Raw genomic sequence first — 27,448 nt, forward strand, 5'->3', positions numbered from 1 at the left:
TTTTAATAGCCTTAGCGCATGCGCTACTCTTGTTCCTATCATGTTATATGTTAAGGATGTATCTCAAATGTTAGCATTTTATACATCCTCATTTTTAATAGTACTCAACTACAGAGAGTGACGATGTAAGATCTTTATTAATTTGTCTCCTCAGGTTGCTACATGCCAACTATGAGCAATTTCTCCAGAATGTTAGCATAGTAATAATCTTCAGTTGTAACAGTCGTACCCAACCACAGAGGGGGATGTCCGAAACCAGATGGATCCGGCTTAGCCCTTTTACTATCAGGTCTATTTTTTGCTGTATGACAGCATGCTAACTGTTAGCACATTAGCACTTGAAGCTAAAAGGTTAGCATCTGATTAATTGTCATTTGTTACAGTATTCAAGGAAAGACGTGGGATGTACGATCATTACTGATGTGCCTCCGTGCTTGCAACTTAGGTCACGCTTTTGCTCTCTGTTAGCAACACGCCAAATGTTAGCATGCTAGCATTTGACACATTACCTGATAGTCCCTGCCAGGAGAGGATTGAAGGCGTACAGCCAGTCGTGCATGTCTTTGTCACTCATGGCTTGAAGCAATATTCCGCGGTGTTCCGTACACACGGCAAACGTGTTTGGGGTCTGACGGAGATAAAAATAAAATAAAATATTGAAGTGATTGGAAGGCAGCTACGTGTCAATCGCTAGTTAATAGCGGATGACTAGCTCTACCTTGAGCATGGCCTGCTGGTCCTCGCTGTACTCCACCTGCGCCGAGGACAGGTTGAGGATGGCGCGCTCCACGGCGTCGCGCTCCGTGTTGTAGATGTAGACGTACGGCCGGCGGACCACCACGTAGCGCTTCACCCAGCCGTTGGTGTGCGGCTCCAGGAAGTGCAGGTAACCCTTCTTGGACACAATGGGACTGCGCGGGGGAGGAACAACCTCATTAACTCCTCAAGAGTGTGTCCGGACAAGATCATTTGGTTTGTTTTGTGATTTCGACACGCAAAAAGTTGCACATCTGTCGCTTGAGTTAAGCCTCAGTAACTACAGTGGAGCGCTATTCAAAAGCCATTTTCTTCTACACGCGTTAAATTGGAGTTTTTGTCAACCCGCCTTAGCCTAGCGTTTCTGTACCTCTGCCTTATCGAACTGCCACACCGTGTATGACCCAGTTTCCGGAATAAACCACATTGAACATTATGCCTCTGCCTCCAAGTCCTGCATTTGGGTCCGGCCCTGTACCAGAGGTTCTTGACACTTTCTCCTAGAGTATACTCATGATGTAAGCAGCGCACACATCCGCCTCACCTGACTCGGATCTCCTGGATGTCGGGGACAAATCTACGTATGCGAGGTTTCACTTCCGAGGCTGCGCCCGCGCACTTCTTGGCGTCGGCGTCGGGCTGCACTTCGGGAGTCGGGCTGACTGCTCGGGAGCGAGGAGCGGGAGGTCTGCAAAAACAGTGCCCAAATTTACATCATATTTATTGGATCCACTTTCAATGGACTATATTTATCCATCTATCCATTTTCTTAACCGCATATCCTCACGAGGGTTGCGGGAGTGCTGGAGCCTATCCCAGCTGTCAACGGGCAGGAGGCGGGCGGGGTACAACTTGAACTGGTTGCCAGCCAATCGCAGGGCACATGGAGACAAACAGCCGCACTCACAATCACACCTAGGGGCAATTTAGAGTGTCCAATTAACGTTGCATGTTTTTAGAATGTGCCTGGAGAAAACCCACGCAAGCACGGGGAGAACATGCAAACTCCACACAGGTAGGGCTGGGGTTTGACCCCATGACCTCAGAACTGTGAGGCCAACGCTTTCCAGTTGAGCCACCCTGCCGCCGTACTATATTTATATCATGTTTAACATCTATACACCTGTAATGTAGCATATTTACAATACACGACATTTATTGTCCCACCTGAGATCGGCGTTGCCATAGCGACCCTCCACCAGAGAAGGGCAGGTGGACGAGGGCGTGATGGTGTTGAGGGCTGAAATGGAGGCCGAGTCTCTCGGCGTGGTGACGGACATCTCCGAGATCTGCGACGCGCGCACACGCAGATTTGTGGGATGTGGTTTTGTCAACGTTACGGGAAGTGGTTGCGTTCGAAACAGGAAGTACCTTGCTCTCACTGGCGCTGACGCACACGTGAGTGTACTCTCTGTCGAAGGAGTGAGTGAGTAGCCGCAGACACTGTGTGCACAAAAATGATTTATGATACAGTCAAAGTCAACCTTTGCTCAATCATCTACTTTTTATCCAATCAAGAAAACCAAAACTATTTGCTGCAGGAGGGGGAAAAAAACACCTACTTGTAGATGCCCAAAAATATTTATTTTTGAATAATTTTCTCTACTTTCATTTTCTTATTCTAAATCTTGTTTTGTCAACTTTTTTTGTCTATTAATTTATTTTTGTTTAGCAATAATTGTTTAAGTGTTTTTCTATATTATGTTGTTAGCTTTTTTTAATTAGCATTTTGTATGTATTCAGTCTTTTGTTTTTTATTCTTCACATTATTATTAATTATATTATTTCTATTATTATTATATAGCTTATATTATATAATATTATATAGCTAATGTATAATATTCTATGTACATTTTGCAGTTTGAATTTATTTTTCAATTGTTTTTTTAGTCTGAGAACTAGCATTTAAGAAATATTTTTTTTGCATGTCAATTTGTTACCAGTTGCTTATTTTCCATTTTATATATTTATTCTTATTTTTACTTTTTTCTTATTTTTTGTTATATCTTGATCTTATTTTTTGTATTATTATTATTATTATAGTTTGTAATGTATTTTCAGTGTAATTTGTGTATGTATTGTGTGGAGTATATATATATATATATATATATATATATTATATATATATATATATATATTATACACACACACACAAATAAGAGGGACATTCGCAAAACTGCTTGTATGATATGTCGATATAGAATTGGAAAAAGTCAGTAAAGTCAGGATTTTTTTTTTTTTTTTTTTTTAAATAACAGAAACAGCGGTGCGACCTTGATGGCGAGCTCTCGCTGCCTCTCGGCGGTGAGGTCAGCGACGCCCGCCGAGGGGTCCTCGGGCTCGTCCTCCGCCCGGTGCTGAGCCCCCCGACCCGCCAGCAGCAGGGTAGACCCCAGCTTCTCCCGCAGCAGCAAGAAATGTTTGGTCTTCTCCACCTGATCGACAAAATCAAACAGAAAGTTGAATTTTCATACATTTGACATTTTCGCATTCGGTTCCACTTCACGTTCCCTTCCGTGCAGGCGTAACACAAAAACGACGTGAAGAAGAAATCCAAATAAATAGCAAAACAAAATCCTAAGAAAGAAAGAGCAAAAGCGCCTCACTTCCTGGAGCAGGCTGAGCTTGTCGAGCTCCCACTGGTGCTCCAAGATGAGGCTGTCGCTGCGAGGCCTCCACCCGGCCAGGTTCTCCTCGCCGCGGACGTACGCCACCGACGTGTCCAACACTCTCCGCCGGCGCCGCTGCATGCCCGGGCTCCCCGCGTCGGCCAGGTTGCACAGGCTCATCTCGTACACACCTGTCACGCGGTTTCTTACGGCGGAGGAAGAACAATTTGAAGATATGACATATACATCAAAAAATGTGTACGAAAAACTGCATTTTTGCTTTCACACACACGATTTCTGATTTTCACAATAACGCACTAAGGCCTCAGTTTGACAAAACTGGATGAATTTTAAGTGACTGGGTTATTGGCTGCATGTGACATGTTTTTTTTTTTGTGTGTGTGTGAAGGAGAGAGTGACAGAGCGAGAGAGAGAGAGAGGAGAGAGAGAGAGAGAGAGAGAGAGAGTTTTAAGTTAATGTGTTGAGTCCGAGGTTTTGTTGAGTGGGTTTTCTCCGGGCGCTACGGTTTTCTCCCACATCCCAAAAACAGGCAACATTAATCAGTCACTCTAATTTGCCCATAGGTGTGATTGTGAGAGCGACTGTTTGTCTTGATGTGCCCTGTGATTGGCTGGCAACCAGTTCAGGGTGTAACCCCGCCTCCTGCCCGTTGACAGCTGGGATAGGACCCAGCACTCCCCACGACCCTCGTGAGGATAAGCGGCGAAGAAAATGGATGGATGGATGGTATGCGTATGTGTGTGTGAGAGAAAAATATGAATGTGATTTTTTGGGGTTAGTTTTTGGGGGGGATTCTGAAATGGTTGTGTTGAGCGTGAATTTTTTTGGGGCGACTGAGTATTTTGTGAATGGGAGAAGTTTACTTTGTGCATGTGAGTTTTTGTGGGTGGGTGTGAGAATTTTCACAAACACACCTGGTTATAAGCCTCACCCAGTACATTTGTAAAGGAAATACCATTTGGTACATACATACGCTGCAGCTGTGTAAAAGCCGCAAGTGCCCACATTGAAACATGAGATATTTACAAAGAAAGATGGTACATAGAAAGAGTTAAACGCTAGCGCCGCCGTGCTAACGGTACCGCCGCCACCGGTAACACTACCGCCATGCTAACGCTGACGCCACGCTAACGCTACCGCTAGCCCTGCACTAACAGGGCCGGTTAAAAAAAAGAAAAACATACCAGTAAAAATCACTGAAACACGACAGTAACACGCTAGCGCAGCGCTAACAGGGCCGGACCGGTAAAAGTCACTTCCTCTGCACATATATTCCACCGGTCTCACTCTTACCTGTTCCGCTCGAGTGCCCCCTTGTGGCCGTTCGAAAAAAATGCGCAATTTAGCTCCATCACCTCTTAAGCCGCAGGGTTGAAAGCGTGTGAAAAAAGTCGCGGCTTATAGGCCGGAATTTACGGTAGTTGTTTGAAGTATGAGAAAGTTTTTGGTGTGCTTGAGTTTTTTGGTCAAGGTGCAAAGTTTTACAGTGTGTGTGAGTTTTGACATGGTTTTGGTCAGTGTTAGGTAGGGGCTTTTATGTTATGTGTGGTGTCACCTTTTTTTGTGAGAGTTTTTATAATCTGTGTGTGGGTGTGAGGGCAAGGCCCACGTTTACATAAAACTCACCCATCCGCCGCTCTGAGGCTCCCCGTGCCGAAAAGGTTGCGTATGGAACGCGGGGCGGACAGCTTGGTGTCGCGAGAGTAGAAGACCATGCAGACGTCTTTGGTCACCACTGCCGGCTGCGTGCATTTCTCCAGCTGAAACGCAAACGTCATCGCTACATTCACTGACTGCTTTTTCTTCCTATTGAGGACTATTAACACCCAATCATGGGTCCAAAGAAATGACACTACATACTGTAAATAACTTCAAGCGGGTGAGCCGCCCCCCCACCGAAGAGATGTGATCAGTTTGCATTTTTCTTGTGAACTTTAATAATGCTCTGTCCCATTAGTATTTCTGCATGTTTTGTTTGAAAGATTTCTTTAACTCGAGTTATGAGTTAATGTTTTTGTATGTTACTTTTTGTAAAAATATTTTTTTTGCTTTTTTTTTTTCCATCATTATTGCTTTTTTAAAGTCATTCTGCACTTTTGTTGATATCAAAAAAAAAAAAGTGTACAAGCCTGGGGGCCGAGTCGCTACAAATACAGCAATACACTCCCAGCCTGGCCTACTCTACTACTAAAGCATACATTTTATGCAAAAAATAAATACATTTCTTAAATTATTTCATTATATACAGTCTCTAAAGTATACATGTATTTCTACGATGCAGTTTATTCTCAAGAAAAGCTAAAAAAAAATTTCTTTAAAAAGCCAATTTTTTTTAAGGCTTGGAACGCATTATTTCTTGTTCCAATCATTGTAACGGGAAATATCGATTTGGACTTCTCGAAACGCCTTCCGGAACGGATTGTGTTCGATAACCGAGGTTGTACTGTATTGTTATTTTGGACGACGCACATTTGTCAGTAGCATTAACAATTGACGCGACGTGACGTCAAACTCCATCCACATGCGCGCGACGTCAACGTTACCTCCAAGTAGGCCGAGAGCGTCATGTAGATCTTCTCGCCGCAGGGCGTGACTCGGTTGAGGAGCAAGGAGTTGTGCATGGAGCTGTCCCACGCCGCCTCCAAGCGGTAGAACGTCCTGCGGGCGGTCAGTAGCGCTCAATCAATACAATTGACACGTACAGACAGCAAACGGTGACGTCTTCATGCTGATTGGCTGAGATAAAGCACAAATGAGGAAGATGAAGGGGACGGAAAGCAGCTTGAGCATTAAGTCCATATCCACCTAAAGGTCCACGTACTAGTAGACTGTTTGTTGTCAATTGTAAGGCAACTTTTGCATACCAGGAAGACAACTGCACAGTAAAAATGGTGCACGAGTTGACATCCGCGCGCTAGAAATACAAGTGAAGCACTCCATATTAACTAGTAAAATTTTAAGAAAAGGCACTAGTAGCACTATTAGAATGCAGTTGCCGAAAGCAGTAGTGCACAGTTTCGCCCTACGAATGTAGACGATATGAGATAAATGCTCGAACAGCTTTCTGAAAAGCCATTTGAACATTGATTCCACAAAATTAAGGTCCATGTACTAGTTCGCCATTTGTCTTCACCAGTATAATTATTAGTAACGTTGTCTCTAGTGACACTTTCTCTCTATTCGTACGCAATGAAAGCTCACTAGTAAACTACAGTGCTGCTCTAGTAACACTAGCAGGCCCAGCGAGTAGCCATGTGTTACGCACTAGTAGCCTCGTTATCAAACGGATTCTTATCAAAATTAAATTTTGATTTGATAAAATGCGATTCATTCCCATGATATCCAGTTTAAGGTCCATATACTAGCACACCACCGCAATTGGCAAAGGACAGTTGGCGGCCATTGCAGTTGCATTTTAACTCCGCTTATTCTGATTCGGGTCACAGGGCGCTGGAGCCTCTCCAATCAGATCATCCATCCATTTCCTTTGCCGCTTATCCTCACAAGGGTCACGGGAGCGCTGGAGCCTAGGAAGCGGGCGGTATACACCCTGAACTGGTCGCTAGCCAATCGCAGGGCACAAGGAGAGAAACAGGCGCACTCACAGTCACACCTACGGGCAATTTAGAGTGTCCAATTAACGTTGCATGTTTTTGGGATGTGGGAGGAAACCGGAGTGCCCGGAGAAAAGCCACGCAGGCACGGGGAGAACATGCAAACTCCACACTGTTGGGTCTTGGGATTGAACCCGGGACCCCAGAACTGTGAGGCTAATGCTTTCCAGCTGATCCACCGTGCCGCCTAGTCATCAAGCAGTGCAACGTTTTTACCCCACAAATAACATGCAGCGGTCCTACTACGAGTACGCCAAAGCTGCCGTACTCGTGAGGACAAAGAGGATACTCGTACAAGGAAGCTGGCGATTTTTTTTTATGGACTGGAGTAAATGCTCCAAGGGGCTTTTCTTCCTCGGGTGAGTGAGTGTGAAGCAGAGGATCAATACCTAGGATCAAGTCCCCGACGGGAGATGCTGTGAGGAAGGAGACACGACAGAGGAAGAAGAAGAGTGAGAGAGCAAGAGTGACAGAGGCAGGAAGTGTGCAGCGTCCACTTGTGGAGCCAAGAGTGATCGTCGGCTTTGCGCAAAAAAACAATATTCACGCTCTGGATCAATATCTTAATAACGTCAAATCGCTTTGATGGATTACTTTTTAACTCAATGCATGATTCCCCCCCCCCCCCTCAAAATATTACAACTTGTTTACAAAATCTTGTTGGTTTTTTTTTTTTCCTTCAAAATATTAAAGTCTTTCCCCACAAAATTGGGATTTTCATTGCAATGTTTTTGGCAAAATAGTCTCTATTTTAGTGAGTACTGTGATTTTGAACATAAAAAAAAAATCTTGACTGAGTACAACTCCTCCCTCACTATCAAACAACTTTCCTATTCATTTTTTATTTTTTTTGTCTACAAATATTAAGAGAAAATCTCAAAATATTACACCATTTATATATATATATATATATATATATATTATTTTTTTAAAGGAAAAATGTAACTTTTTCTCATAATGTGTGATTACTAAGATTTTTTTCTTTAAATATTTTTTTTCTGGAAATATAATGATTTATTAAATATTAAGTGTTAAATATTTATTCCTTGGAAAATTATGATTATTTTTAAAAAATCTTAAAAAACTTGTTAAAAATCTCTGATTAAAATGCATTTTTCCCTCCTAAATTGACTTCTAGTGGGAAAAATATTGTCGATTTTTCTTCATAAATGTTTTTGTAATCTTAAAATTTTAGGGAATTTTTCTTAAACATACATTTTTCTACATTTTTTCATGAAATAGAAAACAAATCTCAAAATATCACATTTTTAAAAATCGGGAAATACTACAACTTTTGTCTCATTTGTTGGTTTTCCTTTGAATATTATGTTTTCCTCTCAACACAACAAAATCTAGAAATAGTCCCAGTATGACTTTTCCACAAAATGTGAATTTTTCTCACCATAAACATTTCCACTTTTTTCTTGACATAGTTTGTCTTTTATCATTTTTGTGTGCTTCTAATATAGAAACTTTTCAAACCAAAAATGACGTCTTGGGATTTTAAGAATATATTCTCATAACCGAACATGTATTTAAAAAAAAAGGAAAAAAGTCAAAATGTTTTTTTCCCATCAAAATAATAAAACTTTTTTTTTCTCTTAGAATAATAGCATTTTTTTCTCGTAATATTACAATGGTATTCTTGTAACCGCACATCTTTTCCTCATAAAATAAGAATTCTTCAATCTTTTCGTAACGTTAGCATTTTCTCATAAAACTGCAAACATTCTATTATTGTTGAAAAATTCAAATTGTCAATAAAACAAACAAGACTTTTTGTCTAAATATTGTGATTATTATTATTATTTATTTTATTTTTTTTTACATAACTTTACTCTCATACACAATGCAAAAAAGAAACGAGAAAAATCAGTGTGGGCCTAAACCTGTCTGTCAATGTGTTCATGAGCTAAGAGCAACAAAAGCGACCCCCAACCGCGACCCCCTTGGCAAAGCCGGCCATGCAGACACACGTCAGGTATGAAGATGAAGAGCGGCAACAAACGGCGACAGTGTGACGGTGGAGCTGATGAAGAAATGACCATGAGGGCACGTCTGAAACGATGAGGCGGAAAATAAAATACAGTGAACCCCCGTTATTTCCTCGTTCATCTTTTGTGCCGCCGCTATATTGAAATTCTTCAATCATGTCAACCGACATCTGCCTCAACATCAATGCTAATTTCCGCTAACTCGTCAATGGGGTTTTGCGTTTTATGTTATTATACAACTCTGAGGGGAAACAAAAACAAAAAACAAATGCTAGAACTTCAGTATATTTATTTCTTTTTGCAGTACTTTGATCATTTTTCATATTCCGCAAGTAAATGCAGAAAATGACAATACCAATTATTATTGCAATTGGTTATAGAATAACACCAAAATCTTCCTTTTACTGAAACGTATGCTTATGAACAAGTAAATCAGAGAACCAGATATATATTTCTTAAATTATTTTATTATATAAAGTATTGAAACTATTCATGTATTCCTAGTATGCAGTTGAATATCAGGAAAAGCTAAAAAAAATATGACAATTTTTTTAGGCTTGGAACGCATTATTTCCTTTTCCGTTCTTTGTAATGGGAAATATCAATTTGGTTTACGAACAAATCACTGCTCGAACCGCCTTCTGGCACGGATTGTGGTCGAGAACCGAGGAGTTACTGTACTTTTAAAATACTGCAAAAAATTTCCGTATGGCTGTCAGTGGCGTTTCGCATCGTGTGTTAGCATTAAGCTAGCAGACTTTCCTTAAATGAAAATGTCCAGTTTGGTTGGATTTTTTTGGGGTGTGTGTAAATATGCAATGTTTATTTGTCTTTTGTTTTCTGTGTAAATTTTACTGTAAACCTCAATTGGGAGTGACAAATAACGGCTTGTCAAACTTTTGGCCTTATTTTGAAGAGAACTCCTGGGATAAACGAGGGTTCACTGCATATAAATATGTAATCAAATATACCTAGGCATGTCCGAATCAAGAAACTGTCTGCAAAAAGCAAATCAACCCCCCCCCACCAAAAAAAACAAAAACAAAAACATTGCATTAGTGGACTGGAGGGAGAGAAACGTTAGCAGCCATTCAAATATTTCATGTTAGTTCTTCAATGCACAGCAACGCAAAAGGACCAAATTCAGCAAAACGACGCAATCGGCCTAAAGGAACAAAAAATAAATAAATCATACATCGAAATGAGCTCGTATTCCTTAATGTGTACATGTCGTACTTGGATATGCTCTACCACAGATGTCAAAGGTGAAACATTCGCTTAATAGTTATTTTGGGGGGGTTAATGCTAAAGTTAGCATCCTAAGACCGTAATAAAAATCGGAATTATGCAAGATGGTAAATATGAACGTGCTGAATGTTGTGCTGCTTCCGGGCATTAAACTACTTGAAAAGTTATGTTAGTGTGATTTTTTTTTCCAATAATAATAGTAATAATATGGTGATAAAATGTGCTTTTTGATGCATGCTGCTTGAAATGTAAAAAAATAAACATGCACATGCCTAATAAAATGGTAATATATATCATAATTTTCTTAACTTTTTACGAACTATTTCTTTGCTTAGGATACTACGACTTTTTGTTTGCAATCTGACCACATTATTTTCATAATACTACAGCTATTTTGCTGAAAATTGCAATTTATTTCCAGAACAATTTTAAAATGTTACTGTTTTATTTTAATATTATGGCTTTCTGGCATAAAATATTAAGAATTCACTCTTTTAACTAACTTTTGTTTTTTTTCTTCCTCTAACTTCATAAATCAAAAAGTTATCAAAAATAACTTCTTTATCCCCCCAAATGTTTTTTCTATCGAACATAAATATTAGAACTGTTGACTACTTAAAAAAATACTTCCATTGTAAAAAAAAAAAAAAAAAAATTACATCTGAAATATAACTTTTCCCCCAAAATGTTAGATCTGCATTTTTTTAAAAAATGACAACTTTCTCTCAAATGAAAAAAAAAATAAAGTTTTTTAAAATCTTGGAATTTTTGGCCTTTTCCTTATTTATTTTCTCATGCTAATGCCAATTTTTGGGTGTATAAATAAATAAATAGACAAATGAAAAATAAATTGCAGATTTTTTTTTTTTCCAACCAATATTATGGTTCTATGCTCTTAACATTATGGATATTTCTCCAACTATTCCCTCCCACCCCACTTCATAAAATGATGTCATACAGCAAAGTAAGTATGAAGCAAATGAAGTGGGAAAAAAAAAAATTAAAAAGAATAATTGGATGTCCTTCCCAGTGTGCGGCCAGCAGGATGATTTTGCTTTTGATCTTGCGTGACGATGAACATGATGACGGACGACGGGCGAGACGACAGATGTGAAAGCAAAACGTCGGAAGCTCGCACAGCTCAGCTAGCGTCGCGTCGCGTCAATTCACGCTGACCGTTTCGCGCAGCGCCTGCTGTGAATTCAACGTGCACAGTGAAGCTGAAGCTAAAGCGGCTTGAGCTTGAATTCCATATCATCGCTATCCATATACTAGTATGCCCTATACAGCACGAGTAGAACGACTGCGACATCTGCGCGCTACTAGTATTACTAGTCAAGCGCTAAATAATAATGTAAAATTTTATAATGTGACTAAGAGTACTAGTATTGTTTCTAGTTCTACTAGTGAAGTGCTAAATAATAACCAATACAACTCTTATGTCACTAGTAGTACTCATAGCACACCATTAGTGAAGTGTTAGTACAAAACTAGTATAATTTTTACTTATATTATATATATATATATTTTTTTTTTCTTTAGTGCCCTCCGATTGGCTGGCAAACAGTTCAGGGTGTACCCTGGCCGCCTCATGCCCGTTGACAGCTTGGATAGGCTCCAGCATTCCCCGAGACCCTTGTGAGGACAAGCGGCTAAGAAAATGGATGGATGGGTATATTATTTTTAGTACTACTAGTATTTTTTTGGGGGGTACACACACCCTGAACTGCTCTCCAGCCAATCGCAGGGCCAATTTTTATAATGTCCTTTACAGTACTACCAGTGCTAATAACATTACTAGATAATAGCAAGTACAATTGGGTCATTGTCAATGTCATTACTAGTACCAGTAGCAGTACAAGTGCTACAAGTGCAATACTAGTACTGCTTCTGAAGCAAATAACTAGTAGAATATTAAAATGGCATTAGAATTACTCGTAGCATGGATTTGTACACTAATGCACAGTTTTGCCTCACTAGTGACATGTACTTGTCTTCCTAGTGCTGAGAAATCTCAAAATAGTCAAAACCAAGTTACTGTAATTTCCGGCCTGTAAGCCACGACTTTTTTTCCACACGCTTTCAACCCTGCGGTTTATGCGGAGATGCGGCTAATTTGTGCATTTTTTTCTAACGGCCGCAAGGGGACACGAGCGGAAAAGGTAAGCGTGAGACCGGTGGAATGTATGTGGCGAGGAAGTAACTTTTACTAATATGTTTTTGTTTTTTGTTTTTTTACCAGCCCTGTTAGCGCTACGCGAGTGTTGGCGTGCTGCTGCTGTGTTACTGCCGTGTCTCAGTGACTTTTACCGGAATGTTTTTTTTTTTTTTTAAATTACGGTACTAGTAAGGCAGTCGTTCTACGAGTGCTATGAATTTTCTTAATGGGGAACACAAAGAGAGTACAAACATGTGGATATCAAGGACATTTCTCAGTAGGTTGTGATTGTTATTTTAGGACGTGACGCGTGGGCGCGGACGCCAACCATGCAAACGTACCTGTCGTCGTGTAAGGGCCTGACGTAGCCTGCCGACAAGATGTTGAGGGACAGAATGTTGGGGTCCAGGATGCTCTCGTCAGATTCGGGCGTGTTGCGAAGTCGTCCTGATTTGACAGAACAAGCTCACCGATAAGAACCTAAAATGTACAGTAACCCCTTCGCCCCCCACCCTTTGTTATATTCCTTATCCAAAAATGTTTTTAAGGGATTCCTCCCCTTGGACCAAACGTTGCTAGAACTTCCGAACGCAAGAATGAACGTACCCACAACGAGCTCTCGCACGTCTCTCCACTCGACGTCGCCGCCGGACTCGTGCACGATGGTGACGGTGATTCTCCGCTGGAGGCCCTGAACAGACAAAACCAAATATTGCCATTTTTTTCTGTCATAAAATTAACAGAAAAAAATATCACAAATATCTTCTGGAAAAAAAAAATAACAATAATCTAAATAATATGACTTCTTATAACGTGACTTTTTTGGGTAATTCCACTTTTAGTGAAAATGCACTTTTTCTTGAAACACTTCCATGATTTTCTGTATCATCATATTTGGAAAATATTTGTAACATGTCAAGAAAAATTCTTATTTGTCATGTTTTTCCCAGTAAAAAAAAAACACCTGTATGATTATAAAAAAAAGAGAGCATGTTGAAGTGAGAATGAATGTTTGGCCATCTTGGTGGAGGCAACAAAAGCGACTGACCTGGTGCAGGAGAAACGTGCCGTGGCAAGGCATTCCTCCTCTGTGGTCCACCACAGCAGGGAGGTAGCTGAAAAACAAACAAACAAAGAAAAAACACATTTTTTACTTTCAGAATCACAATAAGTATCATAAAACAAACAAAGAACTCAAATTTGACAACAACAGAGAGTCATAAAGGTACGACGTACTCTCCGTTGGCCTCCAACTCGCAGATCTCGAAGAAAACCATCAGGTCGTACTTGCAGTGGCGGGGACCCACCTGCGGGCGCGCCACCGCCGTCAGCTTGGTGGCGGGCACTAGACAGGAAGTAGAGAATGTTAGATGGAAATAAAGCAGGCTAGACAGGAAGTACTGGGAGCTAAGCATGTGGGAACGAGAGGGGAAAAGAAGACAGGAAAGCTGTCACCGACAGATGAAGAGAAAAGTATATTCACACTTTATTCTCATAACTCTTAAATTTATGCTTACAATAGTTGTAAAAAAAATTCTTCAATTCTGACTTTCCGGGATGAATTACTATTTAAAAAAAAATCATGACAATGATGTTCTGAAATACATTTTACTGTTCTACAATATTATCACATAAAATAATTCATACATTGCTAAAATATTCTGCATATTTTTGTCATTAATTTAATTATATAATGATACAATAACTAATCAGATTTCATGAAACAGATTTTTTTTTCCTGAAATAAAAAGTTTTTTTTTTTTTTTTTCATGGGGGGACCTTGGAAAAGGAGAGAAATTTGACTTTTTCTAAAAGTATTATAACTTCCAAAATACTACTTTTTTCTTCTTATTCTTTTTTTATATTGCAGAAAAAAATACTTCTTTCAGACATCATCAAACTGTTACTTTTTCAAGAAAAAAGATATTTAAAAAAATATTTTGTCCTATAAATTTTGCTATTTTTAATTGAAACATAAAAGCATTTAGGTGAAAAAAAAATCTGGAGCCACTCAGTTCATTTCCACCGCTAAACAATTTCTTTAAAAAAAAAAGAAAACCCGAAACCTTTCAGGAAATGTGACAGCTGACAAACCACAAAAGAGAAAAATTTGGTTCACCTGCACGATCATTTGTGGCAGGGTGAGAAATGCATAAAAAGACAATATGTGATTGTTGAAGATTGTATTTTAGGAAGAGCAACGGGAGAGAAAACACACGTGACACCAAACCAGCCAAAATCCAACTGACCAATCCTGACACATCAAAAAAAATCCAAAAACCTCTTTTCATGTCACTTCACTTTTTTTGTTTCTTCAAACTGAAACCGGAAGCAGATATTCCGATCTTTTTTCCTCTAATTCGACGTGAGAGCATTCGTACCGGTCAATAAAGCGAGTGACGTTGAAAAAAGTCTCGTGTCAGGATCGTCCGGGACGATCGTGAACCAACCGGGCGTCTGCGCTTTAACGACAGAACAAATGGAGGCGGGCTCGTTCGCTTCCGTCAGGAAGGAAGCGGCTAGGCCCGCAGCGGAGAGGGCGTGGCACGACAGAGAGTCCACCAGCGGCCCGTTGAGCGCGTCGGGCACCAGGTAGCGGATCAGCTCCAGGGCTTTCTCCTGGTTCTGCTCCGAGTCCGCTGCCCGCAGCCGACGACACCGACGTGACTGACAGGCGGGCGACGGCGCGCCATCGCGACATCGTTGTAACGGAAGTGTTGCGTTTGTTTGGTTTTTTTACCTGGTTTGGACAGCGGCATCACTCGGGGGAACTGCCTCCTGCAGGGCCGAAGTGGACTGCGGAGAGGGACGACGGTGTTAAAGTTGCAGCTGTTCGAAGGTTTATAATAATTAATCTATGCTAATGTCCAATAGCCCATCTGGGTATGTTAGCATTAAGTTATCTGACCTTTGTGCGACAAAATAATTCCATTTCCTTGACATTTGCTCCAGAGAATATATTTTGTCTGTGAGTATTGCTGTTATAATCTAATTCCACCCCCCCAAAATTGTACACAATATCCCTCATCAACCCCCAAAGGTTAGTACGAAAATTCCCCCAATAAGTTCTTGACAGCCGGCACGGTGGAGCAGGTGGAAAGCGTTGGCCTCACAATTCTGAGGTCCTGGGTTCAATCCCGGACACACCTGTGTGGAGTTTGCATGTTCTCCCCGTGCCTGGGTGGGTTTCCTCCGGGCACTCCGGTTTCCTCCCACATCCCAAAAACATGGAACGTTAATCGGACACTCTAAATTGCCACTAGGTGGGGTTGCGATTGGCTGGCGACCAGTTCAGGCTGTACCCTGCCTCCTGCTCGTTGACCGCTGGGATAAGGTCCAGCACTCCCCGCGACCCTCGTGAGGATAAGCGGCTAAGAAAATGGATGGATGGAAGTTGTTGACGATGCCATAATGCTATATTATGCATAGAATTTTCGTGGACTTACTAAAGGAAAACCAATTTTTTTTTTTTTATCAGGGTAGAGAGCAAAAATTGTTACCTGATGACGTCTTTACATAGAGGAAGAAATGCTTGCTTCTGGTAGTGTCCAAACACCTCAAAGACGATCGGCTGAGTGCTGATGTAGTCCACGAACGATTTGGTCACTTCAACGGCGACCTGCAAAGAAACGCGGGCCACAGTGTGAGTTCGTGATGAGCCGGAGTAAGTTCCGACACTTCATTATCATCATCATGTTGTTACATTCTGCACGTGGTAAAAGCCCAGCGGGGGTCCGCGGCCCGTGTTCTTCAGGGGTTCTGTGGAGAAGGCCTCGTCGTGCCGGTGGATGAAACTGCGCACAGGATAAGACGACACGCTCAAGGTAACACATTCACACCTTTCAAGGTGCAGATAATAACACGCAAAAATGTGGTTCAGGAAAAAAAACATATTTGTCTCCAAATGCCTTTTCTCTGAACTTTTTTTTTTCCCATAAAAATTTCTTCATTTTTTTAAAATATATTTTCTAGATTTTTTCAGTTTGTCTTAGAACCCTGTTAATGAATTCCATTTTCAGCTGCATCTTTTATGTAAAAAAAATACTTTTTTCCGCAGAAAAATACAACTTTTTACTCATAACATTGACTTTTTTTAATCAAAACTTTTTTTTCCTGTAAATCAAAGCATATTTTAATAGGAATATAATAACACCAAAGAAATTGTGGCGTTCAAGGTGCATGGGCGAGGGATCTCTTACTTGAACTGGCAGAAGATGTCGGCGTACTCTGCAGAGATGCTGGACGCTTGCAGCACGGTCACCCGGAAGGTGAAAACGTTCCCGATCTTTAGATGCTCGGCCGTCACGTCCACTTGGTCGTCCACTCCCGACTTCTCTGCCGCGTCGTCTTCATTACCGCCGGCTGCCACACACATGAAACATAAGCCGACAACCTTGATTCTTTATTACGCCGGAGTCCCTCAGAGTTCAATCCTTGAGCCAATTCTATTTGAATTTTATGTTTATTCTGGGATGAGTTGTTCAGCTGCTTTCAATGCTCTTCAACTGAACGATGAAAAATCTGAAGTTCTTTTAAATGGTCCTGAAATCTTTGCCATTGTTGCTGCTCAGTTTAGTTGGCTCAATTCACCAGAACATAAAGTCCACTGCTAAGAGTCTCAGTACATGACATGTCACGAGACACTCCTGCTTTCTGTAGTTAAAGAATCTTTTATTCTCATTGCATCACTTTTCCACTCTCTTTGCATCCCCTCCTGTACCTTAAACCATCCTCACCGCATCTTCTGTTTTATGCTATTTATGCCCCTACATTTTCCTCCCCTCAACAGTATAATAACCCTCACATGTGTTATTGTTGACTTCGTCCGCCGAGGGTCCCATCTCAACGCTCTGCCCCTCGCCCTCAACAATGCGAAGCTCCTCCTGGGAGACTCCGGTACGGGACAGGCCTGCCGGACAAGACTCTGACTGGAACTACAACAAAATGAGAAAAACAAAGTATTAATGCTTGGACCTTTGCGCAAATGAGCTCTCATGAGGTCTGACATTGATTTTCCTGCACATAGAATTGGGACGCAGCCATGTCAAAATTTCTAAACTGTGGTAAGGTAAGCGTTTGGGAGCCAAAGATTTCATGCATTATTTGCTAAGAACTTCACCATCTACCGCTAGAGCAGGGGTGCGCAATGCGTTGATTGCGATGGACTAGTCGATTGCGAGGCAATTTGGGTCGATCGCGACGAGGTGCCCAAAAAAAAAAAAACCACATTAAAAAGGACAGCCGTATTTGCAAACAAAGACGGTGCAGGAAAACATGCTAGTCAGCGAGTTCCCCCCTAGTTTAAGCCCTCGCTTAAGAAATCTTACCAAACATGAGTATGGATGCTGGCGTAAAGAAGAAAACAAAAACATATCACTTTCATACAGAATGGGAGGCGGACTTATTTTTCACGATATCATTTTCGAAGTGCGTTTGCCTCATCTGCCAGTGGAATGAAATGTGTAGCGGCATTTTCGAAAGGTTAATGGAAAATACGATGCCGACATTCCACCCAAAAAGCAAACGAAAAAAGTGAACGAAGTTAAAATCTCGATTGGCCGAACAGGAGTCACTTTTCACACAATATAGTTCAACAGCGAAAGCCGCCACCGAAGGATCGTTCCGGGTTCATCACATCATCGGTAATAAGAAGTCTTTCCAAGACAGAGAGATGGTAAAAGAGGCCTAGCTAACTCATCAACGTGAACTCAGATAGTTACAAAAAATGTTTATGTTGTGTTGTGCAATATCGGCTCATGCGGGTATGCAAGGCCCACAAACTTCAGTCGATCGCAAGAGGCTGGCTGCTTGAAAAGTAGATCTTGGGGTAAAAAAAAGTCTCGGCACCCCTGCACTAGAGCAGTGATTCCCCAACAGTGTGCTGGGGTACATTAGTGTGCCGTAGGAAGTTATCCAATTTTATTTAATTGCTAAAAAAAAAAAAAAAAAACTACATTTATTTCTAAGAAATAATGTATCTTTATCATCTATTTATGCCAGCGAGGCACAATGACAGACAGAACAAAAAAATCCTCTTCTATTCGATGGCAGAAAGTACATACAGTAATTAATCGATCCATTTTTGGTGACATTTACTTTTGTTTGTTGTTTTGTGGGATTTTTCAATTGTAAAATATGTGCCTTGGCTCTACAAAGGTTGGAAATCACTGCACTAGAGGATGTCCACGTACCCAAGCAGCAAAGCCGTAGTGCGCTGTTTTACATACCTTTTCATACTGTTGATCCTCAAAGGAGATTTTGGCAGTGCCGGACTGCCGCACCCCCGAGCCATAGTCGGGCGCTTCCTCGTCGGCTGGAGGGGCGAAACAATGGCCTTTATTAGCCAATCGCGTGGTGCCCCGGCGCGCTGCCCCGCCCCTTCGCCGAGCCTCACCCGATATGGCCTGCACCGCCACGCGCAGGAAGCCCTTGACGTCGCCCTTTTCGCCCACGATGGCCACGCGGTGCACCAGGGGAACGGGGTACAGCAGGTTGCTCAGGTACACAAACGATCTGCATGGGGAAACGGAAACAGAGGAAGGACAAAATGGTGGAGTCGAGCGGGACACACGGCGGCAGGTTACAATACAAAGAACACTGAGCTGCGAAGCAACTAAAGACAAGCTGGGACTGCTCTTGAGCGATGGCCATGGCTGCCCTTTACTCTTGCTTTCATAGTTCATATCTAAGATTTTTTTTTTTTTTTTTTTTTTAATTTGGGTCGTGTTAGGTCAGGGATTACCCAAATGTGGTGCATCCAGTGGGTGTGCTAAACGCTTGATATAAAGCACGTCTGGAAGAATAATTACACAGATTCGTTCTTTTTCAAAATGAAAGCAGTTTACATTTGATCAAAAACCCGCCTGGAGGTTGCGGCAGATTAAAAGTGTAATTGTGATCTGCTATAAAAGCAACAGTTATAGTTCTCTCTTTCATAAAGGTTGTGCCAAAATTAAATCAATATAAAGTTATTTGAATAGCCAATTAACACCTAAATGGCTCATTTTCCATTACATGCATGGTTGCATGTATAAAATATAGCACCTAAAATTGAAGTTTTTACATTTAAGGGGAATAGAAAACACACAAAACAGGAATTGTAATTAAATACATTCGTATCCCTTATGGCACAGGTGTCAAACTCGGGGCACGGGGGCCAGATCCGGCCCGCCACAAGATTTTATGTGGCCTGCGAAGCCAAATCTAGAGTGTCAACTTCCATGATTTTTGTTCAAATCTGTACCAAAACTTCAAATTGTCATATATCATAAATGATAAAGTTGGGATATTACAAGCAGTTTTGTGTTACCAAATGTGAATAGTTGAAAAACGCATGATCCTTGATTTATGATTCCAAAAGTAGTTCATAAATTGATTATTATATTATGAGATGATTAAATATTTTTGTTCCGTAGTCATAACGGCCCTCTGAGGGAAACGAGAACAACAATGTGGCCCGCGAGAAAAATTACTTTGATAACCCTGCCTTATGGTCACTGTATAATTTAAGATTATATAAAAATATAATCAAATAATTTAAGAAAATTGTAATACATTTTCTTTGTAATTAATTCATATACTAACTAAAAACATTTATACAAGCATTGTATATGGGATGGATAAAATCATTTATTATTGAAAATGATTATTTTTGCACAAAAAATAATTAAAAACCCATTAAAAATGAAAAACTGTTATCAATAGGTTCAATATCAATATGTGAGAAATATGATATTTCACAATTGACATACCGAATGAGCATTCTATGACATACCGAATGAGCATTCTAACACATAATTTAATTTTTAATAAATGAATTATTATTTTAAACGTAATTGTCTTCATATCAATTTCATTTTGGCACCCGTTGCATCTTTCGAAGATGTGACTTGCTTCGATTTGTGCGGCTCAAACATCGTCCTCATAATTCAAGGAGCCTCTGTCGTATGTTTTCATAAATAGTGTGTAATAAAAAATAGCCTAACGTTTATATTACTGTATATGAATGTGAAACGTTGCAATGTCACACATATTTGGACTGCACCACAATCTTCATGTGCCAATTTAAGGGGGTAGACATTTAAGGGTGTTAAAAAAGGAGAATGGCGGGGGGGGGGGGGGGGGGGGGGGGCAGGCTTATGACAAGATTGGTGAGGTGTTAAGAAAGGCATGCTCAGGACAAAAAAAAAAAAATAATAAATTAAATCATGCTTTTCTTTTGACGTTCAAATGACAGAAATCCCCATCGTCAGACGGGGGGGGGACGACACACACGGCTCAGCCACACAGCCGACCAATCAAATTAAAGGACACCTGGCGGAGGCCAACGGGTAGGTCATGAAAAACAAAAAAATGCATAAAATTAAATGAATCCAAATGAAAGGACTTGTGCTCTGGCATGCCTAAAAGAGACGGCTGAGGTAGAAACCAGCTCTTTCAACTTGAGATTGCAACTTCCTGTGTGTCATTTTTGCGTGATTAGACATGTCAGATGTGACACACACGCGCGCGCGCACACAAGCACTACAAGCAGGTCTTTGAGCGTCGACATTGCTTGGTATGACCCCATCCCGGCCCTCTTACATAACATGAGCGTTAGTGTGTTACAATTGCTGGCGATGAAAATGGGGATTGAGGAGAGGAAGTACTCACAAAAATAAAAGCCCAGAAATGTCTACTCCCGCAAAATACTTTTCCATAGGAAATACAGTACAGTGGTGCCTCGGTTCTCGAACACAATCCATTGAAAACTGAAACGTTCGAAAACCAAAGTGCGTTTTCCCATTACAATGAATGGAAAATTAAATAATGCGTTCCAAACCTACAAAAATAGTTTTTTTTAAGCTTTTCCTGATAATAAACTACATAGTAGGAATACATGTATAGTTTAAATACTGTATATAATGAAATCATTTAAGAAATATATTTTTTTGCTTAAAATGTATGCTTTAGTATTAGAGTATGCTAGGCTGGGAGTGCATCGCCATATCTGTAGCGACTCGGCCCTCAGCCTAGTAAACCTTTTTTTTATTAACAAAAGTGCAGAATAACTTTAAACAAGCAATAATGAGGGGGAAAAAAACAGACAAATTGTTATTTGCACAGAAAGTATGTAACGTACAATTTTTTTAAAAAACAATGCAAAACAATAGTTTCAAATGTCTTCGGAGGGGGTGACTCGCGCCTTTTTAACAAAGAAAGAATCTAATGTCGACTTTTTCTGCTGTCTTTTGAGCACCTTCCTGAAGTGGCTCATAACAACGTCATTGAAATTTTGCAGTGTTCTGCAACATTCTGCTTAGATAGGGCGATGGAAAAATGATGGATGTCGTTCCAGGTAGCTTTTAGATCAGCACTTGATACATCCTCCCTATCTCACCAACACTATCCCCAGCTAACTGCCGCTCGTTCACGAAAATAAGAAGCAACTTTTCGACTCCCTCCAAGATCTGTATCCTCTGCTTTGTCAACACGGTTGTTCCTTTAGCAACATCACTTGCTTTGAGGGCATCCTCGTGTTTCAGTATGGTGCTGATTGTCGATTTCTACACGCCATACTTGTTCGGTAGCTCAGAAACACGCACTCCAGACTCGCATTCGGCTATCAAATCCTTCTTGAAGTCGACAGTTTTACGCGCCACTTTCTTTTTGTCGGCACCAGCAGTTCCACTTGCCTTCTTTGGAGCTATGATCGGGGGGTGAAGAAAACAAGTCACTACCGGGACGCGTCTGCTTGCAGAGGAGTGTGTGGGTCAACTACCTGCGTCGCGCGCGTTATGTCTCTTCCGTTTTTTTCGCCGGTGCGTTCGAAGGCACAATAACAAAATCGTCGAGGGTGACCGGTCGGGGCGTTCGAATACCGATTTTCGTTCGAAAACCAAAGCCGAGAAAAATCTCGAAAATTTTTGTTCGAAAACCGATTTGTACGAAAACAGAGACGTTCGAAAACCGAGGTACCACTGTATTTGAGGACGTTCTATCATTTGGGGAGGTTCACTGTACACATGTGAATTTGTTGTTTTTCATTTACAAAAAAAACTTTGCCAAACTTCCTGTTTTAAAAACACAAAAGTTTGCAGGTGTCTTGACGTAGATGCGTGCGAAAAACACACGCACACACAGTTTACCGCCCGTTATCCGTTTCAAGGGGTCCCTGCGTCTCAGCATGAAAGAGCTAGTTCCACCCGTCAGCGCACGCTCTCTCCCCGTAAACCTCACCAACCTTCCCACTACACTGAATAATGGCGAGCGGTCGTAAAAGGGATCCTGGCCTTCGCTGGAGCCTCGGCACAGTTCGCGCTCCTCATCCTCATCCTCCTCATCCTCCTCCTCTCCCGCCAGCTCCACACAGGGCTCATCCAAAAAGATATCGTCGTCCAGCTCCTCAGAGTCGTCGTCCTCGCCCCCGCCGCGAGCCTCCTGCTCCTGAGGGGAGTCGGTGGTCTCGGAGGCGGAGAGGGTGGGGGACGGGGTGGGGTCGCTCACGCGCTCGCTCATGCACGTGTTGAAAAGAGGATTTCTGGGGGAAGCGGGTTAGTGGAGAGAAAGCACACACTGAACATGGATCCACCCCCCGCCCGTTAGTAGACGCGCACCAGGACGGGACGCGACAACGACCGGGTGGGAAAATGTCTTTCGCCACGTTCGTCAAGATGATGCGCTTTGGCATCCACGTCGGGGGGAAAAAAAAGACCTTTTTAGGAATGGGACAATGAGGCTTTTTTTTTTTTTTTTTTCTAACTGCACGGTGAAAGCCTACCTGCCAACCAGACGGAACCACGGGAAGCGGTCGTAAAACGGGTCGCCGCCCGTCATGGCGCCTTCGCCGTCGTCTGCGGTGGAATTCAGACCCGTCGTCGCAGCAACGGCGGCGGTAGGGGGAACCTCGGCGGCGCGGTCGTACATCTCCCTCATGAGGTCCAGTCTCTGCCTGCGGCGATAAATAAACGTATTGTGCCGTAACTGGAGTGAATTATATTGTGTATTGAAAACATATTTGTCAAAAAATGGTTACTTTAACAACTTTGACCAACACAATTGGCCTGTCCCCTTGCCATCTTTTATTTTTTTTTAATTATTAATTATTTGAAAGGGCTGAGAGAAGCTTCAATACAAATCATTTCTCTTTTTCAAAGGCTCAACTGTCTGAAAAATGTAATTCCTTCAATTTGCAGGAGCTGTGCACGATTGTGTCACCTCGAGATTAAATGTATGCCTGCGTGTAGGGTTCCAAAAAATAATCCACAAGTGAATCATATTGTAATACACTGTAGTATCATAATTGTAGTCAATTTATTATTTAATTAATAATATTACATTTTAATTTGATGATCATGCAACTTGAGTGAACTCCATCACGTAAAAATTGGAGGCAATTGTGTCATAATTTGAGTGACTCGTATAGCATTGTAATTGTGGGGAATCATATTGTACCAGATTTGTATGGGATTGTAATTTCAGCAAATCATATCACGCTGTAGTCGGTATGAATCATAACTTACTTGGAGGGACCCAAATAGAATTATAAAGAGATTGAATCGTGATTTACTTTAATGGACTCGTATAGCATTATAATTACCGTCATTTCTGGCCTATAAACTGCGACTTTTTTCACACGCTTTCAACCCTGCGGTTTATGCGCTGATGCATTTCTAGCAAGGGGGCACTCGAGCGGAAAAGGTAAGAGTGAGACCGGTGGAATATATGTGCCGAGGATGTGACTTTTACCGGTCCGGCCCCATCAGCGCGGCGCTAAAGTGTTACTGCCGCGTCTTAGTGATTTTTACCAGTATGTTTTTTTTTTTTTTTTTAACCGGCCTTGTTTGCGCGGCGCTAGCATTAGCATTAGCGTGGCGGTGCTAGCGTTAAACTCTCTGTGTACTGTCATTCTTTGTAAACATCTCGTGCTTCAATGCGGGTTTCAACGTGGGCACTTGCGGCTTTTACACAGCTGCGGCGTATGCATGTGCCAAATGGTATTTCCTTTACAAATGTACTGGGAGAAGCCTATAACAAGGTGCGCTCTGTAGGCCGGGAATTACGGTATGGCAATTGCAGAGAGTCGAAAAACTGAAATTCCCTATTGATAGTCAAGCTTTGATTTTAAAAATTGCTCATTTTTGCCAAGTATCCCAATAGAAAATAACTAACTTCAAAAATGTTGCTACTGTATGAATACCTGAGTTTTTCCAGCGTCCAGTAGTGAGTGGCTCCATTCTTCTGGTCCTGCACCTCCACAGCCACGATGGTTTGCGGAAAAATTCGCCTCTCGCACTCCTTGCTGGCCTCGGGCGGCAACAGGTCGGGTGGGAGAGGCGAGTAAAGGGTGTCTGTCAACAGCACGAACTGGAACTGAACCTGCGGGGCGCGTGCAGAACTGACTCATTAACGTCACGGCGACTAACGGGATGGACGTTGTGGCTACACGGCGGGTTTTCACCTTCTTCTTGAGCTCCACGCTGATGGCGTTGGCCTCCTTGAGGAAGATGGCGTTGCCCCACAGGAGGTCCCGCAGGGAGGTGAACTGGTAGCACCTCCACCTGCGAAAGCTCCACTCCGCCAGCTCTCGTTCCCGCTCGCTCCACTGAGCTGTGAGACAGGCGGCGTTCGGCTTTTACCCGCACAACCCGCAAGCGTCCGTTCGCTTCGTGTGCTACCTTCCTCTTCGGGCTCCTCCTCTTCCTCGGGAGGTTCTGGGTAATAACGATCCACCTGCTTCTGAAGGGCCTCCAGCTTGCTCTCGTAATCCTGGAAAACATCACACGCGTCATTCACGAGATTTTTACATTTGCAATAGTGCACAACTCTACAATCATCCCAGAAAGGAATGTAATGTTTACCATATTTGGCGTCAAACTATCAGAAATGCCTTTCGGTCTGGACTACTTAGTCAGTTGGTTGGGTGGCCAGACATACAATATCTTACGTGAAACATTTGCTTGATTTATTCATTATTATTAATTCTTTTAATCATGCACCAGCGTCAGAAATCATTTCGTCCGCTAATCTGGCCGTTTGAGTCCCTTGGGACTGGACTGACTGCTGTTCTGTTCTGTTCTCGGGAAAGGAGAATCAAGTACCAGTCTTTGCTGCTCTAGCAGGTTGTTGGCCTCCTCTCTCTCTTTGCGATATTGATCCTCCAGCTCCTGGAGCCTGAACAAAAACACTGCGGGTTTCAGCCTTCATTAGTCCTCCCACGCACAATCTACTTTCTTCGCTTACCTCTGCTCCATCTCCTGCTTCATGTCAATGCCTTGCTTTTCCAGCAGCTCCCTTTGCGCAAAGGCCCAGTCCACGGGCTCCGCGGGGGTCTCGGCGCACGGGGTCCTCTCCCTTTCGGCCCGCGCCTGCACGGGGTGGTTGAAGCGGAACACGTGGCTCTTGCCCAGGATGATGCGGTTTCCTGATCACAGCGGCAGTTCGTTATTTACTTGATTGCTCGGTTAGTTAAGTCAGTTCACTGGTTAGACCAGGGGTGCCCAAACTTTTTTACCCCAAGATCTACTTTTCAAGCAGCCAGCCTCTCGCGAGCTACCGACGCCATCTCATCCTGCCCTTTCTACTTCGGGCTCAGACCAGACCTTTCCCACTCGGAAAAGAGAAAATCTTGTCGAGTTTAACCACTTTTTCTTTTTTTTATCACATACTCCTGACAGCCATTGCATTTATTTTTTAAACTTTCCCCATTAATATCGAAAGTAAACATTAGCAGCATGTCTAGCTCGTCTTTGCTCTACGTTGCCCAGACTGTGTTGCTAACTCAAGCAGCGGTGGTGGACCCTGTCATTATAAAACACATTGATCGGCTGGCTAAGTACTGTAACTTTTGTAATTATGAGTGTACGTCCTTAAGGGGAGAGGGGTGTAAGGTAAACTAGGGAAAGTTCCGTGTTCTGAAGGTGACAGTAAGGGATTACATTTTCCCGACCTGATTTAAGGACTGTGGCCTCCGTCACCCTCTTGCCGTTGACGTAGGTCTCTGCTTCTTCGCAGGGCTCCAGGACGACGGCTACTGGGAAAAAGACGACGAGGGCGTGAGACAACGACAACGAGGCCCGTCCGATATTGGTGAAGACCACTCACTTTCTCCCTGGGGTCCTGTGGCGCTGGTGAAAGTGCAGTGCTCGTCCTTGATGAAGTGGCCGCTGAGGACGATGTCCTGGCGGCTCGCGGCATCCACCCGTCCCACCCTGGAAAACATCATCTTGGTTAGTTATCTAGTTTGTAGGATTACGCAAGTAGACATGTGGAATGGAGAACACAAAGACAAACATGGCCGAATATAAATTTGGAACAATTTCAATTATAGCGACGTAATACAAAAACACAAACAATACGCTATTGTTGAGCTATGTGCAAAAAAGAGGTTGGTTGATCCCTTGATTATTCAGTCAACGGGTTAACCAGTGAGTTAGTCAGTCAGCTAGTTAGTCTGTCTAACAGTTGATCAGTTTTTGGGTTGATGTGATAGTATGTTACTTGGTTAGTTGGTAGTCACATTAGTTAGTTGCCTTACCTAGTTACATAGTCAGCCAGGTACTTCGATGGTTTGTCATTAGGTTAGTCAGTCAAACACTTAATCAGTTGGTCTGTCAGTAGATGGGTTGGTGGCTCTGTCACCTGGTTAGTTAGTTAGTTGGTAACTCCTTGCTTGGTGACTTGATCCGAGTTACCAAATGAACTTTTGCAATGGAAAAAGCTGCTAAATAGGATATGATAACTGGTGATTTAATGTCTTTCGACATTGTGACTCATTATTAATAAGCCCGGTAGCATCTGACCTGGTTATTCCATCCTTGATGTAGTAGAGCAAGCACTCGGACATGAGAGGGTCCTCGTTCAGGTTCACCAGATGAGGCGTCTGAGCAGGAGCGTAAAACAATAAGATGAGTCGTCTGTGCAAGTCAATTTCTGTATCTTTACGATCCCTTGATGAATTATGAACATTATGCAAACACTGCATATCACAGCGCCCACACAAAGCAATCTCGGGCAGAAAAAAAAAAACCCATGCAGACAGCAAGCTCTGGCTTGTCTTCAAACCCGTC

At 42.2% G+C, this 27,448-nt stretch overlaps 1 protein-coding gene and 1 long non-coding RNA gene across 6 annotated transcripts in view; one reads left to right on the plus strand and one right to left on the minus strand.

The window, feature by feature from the left end:
• The window catches only part of kif1aa (kinesin family member 1Aa), a 55,283-nt gene that overhangs the window by 3,971 nt on the left and 23,864 nt on the right, over nucleotides 1-27,448 (minus strand). Inside the window, exons 17-47 of one of the 5 annotated variants that reach the window (XM_061824618.1) lie at nucleotides 27,182-27,261; nucleotides 26,484-26,590; nucleotides 26,329-26,409; nucleotides 25,623-25,803; nucleotides 25,481-25,553; nucleotides 25,058-25,148; nucleotides 24,841-24,989; nucleotides 24,580-24,758; nucleotides 23,161-23,331; nucleotides 22,624-22,920; nucleotides 18,796-18,914; nucleotides 18,629-18,714; nucleotides 17,206-17,335; nucleotides 16,601-16,763; nucleotides 16,105-16,195; nucleotides 15,902-16,020; nucleotides 15,142-15,197; nucleotides 13,638-13,746; nucleotides 13,450-13,516; nucleotides 13,008-13,092; nucleotides 12,743-12,848; nucleotides 9,967-9,993; nucleotides 5,931-6,045; nucleotides 5,014-5,147; nucleotides 3,363-3,570; nucleotides 3,030-3,191; nucleotides 2,128-2,199; nucleotides 1,924-2,045; nucleotides 1,301-1,444; nucleotides 719-911; nucleotides 510-628 (exon numbers count right to left, since the gene is read on the minus strand). In XM_061824618.1, the coding sequence (XP_061680602.1) occupies nucleotides 510-628; nucleotides 719-911; nucleotides 1,301-1,444; nucleotides 1,924-2,045; nucleotides 2,128-2,199; nucleotides 3,030-3,191; nucleotides 3,363-3,570; nucleotides 5,014-5,147; nucleotides 5,931-6,045; nucleotides 9,967-9,993; nucleotides 12,743-12,848; nucleotides 13,008-13,092; nucleotides 13,450-13,516; nucleotides 13,638-13,746; nucleotides 15,142-15,197; nucleotides 15,902-16,020; nucleotides 16,105-16,195; nucleotides 16,601-16,763; nucleotides 17,206-17,335; nucleotides 18,629-18,714; nucleotides 18,796-18,914; nucleotides 22,624-22,920; nucleotides 23,161-23,331; nucleotides 24,580-24,758; nucleotides 24,841-24,989; nucleotides 25,058-25,148; nucleotides 25,481-25,553; nucleotides 25,623-25,803; nucleotides 26,329-26,409; nucleotides 26,484-26,590; nucleotides 27,182-27,261 (3,836 nt within the window). Of the gene's footprint in view, nucleotides 1-509; nucleotides 629-718; nucleotides 912-1,300; nucleotides 1,445-1,923; nucleotides 2,046-2,127; nucleotides 2,200-3,029; nucleotides 3,192-3,362; nucleotides 3,571-5,013; nucleotides 5,148-5,930; nucleotides 6,046-9,966; nucleotides 9,994-12,742; nucleotides 12,849-13,007; nucleotides 13,093-13,449; nucleotides 13,517-13,637; nucleotides 13,747-15,141; nucleotides 15,198-15,901; nucleotides 16,021-16,104; nucleotides 16,196-16,600; nucleotides 16,764-17,205; nucleotides 17,336-18,628; nucleotides 18,715-18,795; nucleotides 18,915-22,623; nucleotides 22,921-23,160; nucleotides 23,332-24,579; nucleotides 24,759-24,840; nucleotides 24,990-25,057; nucleotides 25,149-25,480; nucleotides 25,554-25,622; nucleotides 25,804-26,328; nucleotides 26,413-26,483; nucleotides 26,591-27,181; nucleotides 27,262-27,448 lie in introns of all 5 variants that reach the window. The other 4 variants (XM_061824617.1, XM_061824620.1, XM_061824619.1 and 1 more) reach the window with 4 other exon arrangements.
• LOC133503237 (uncharacterized) lies at nucleotides 15,929-16,674 on the plus strand. The gene is made up of 3 exons (XR_009795686.1): nucleotides 15,929-16,065; nucleotides 16,156-16,225; nucleotides 16,577-16,674. It is a non-coding gene; the product is annotated as an uncharacterized LOC133503237 (long non-coding RNA).

This window comes from Syngnathoides biaculeatus, chromosome 7, assembly GCF_019802595.1.
Source record: "Syngnathoides biaculeatus isolate LvHL_M chromosome 7, ASM1980259v1, whole genome shotgun sequence".
NCBI classification, from domain to species: Eukaryota; Metazoa; Chordata; class Actinopteri; order Syngnathiformes; family Syngnathidae; genus Syngnathoides; species Syngnathoides biaculeatus.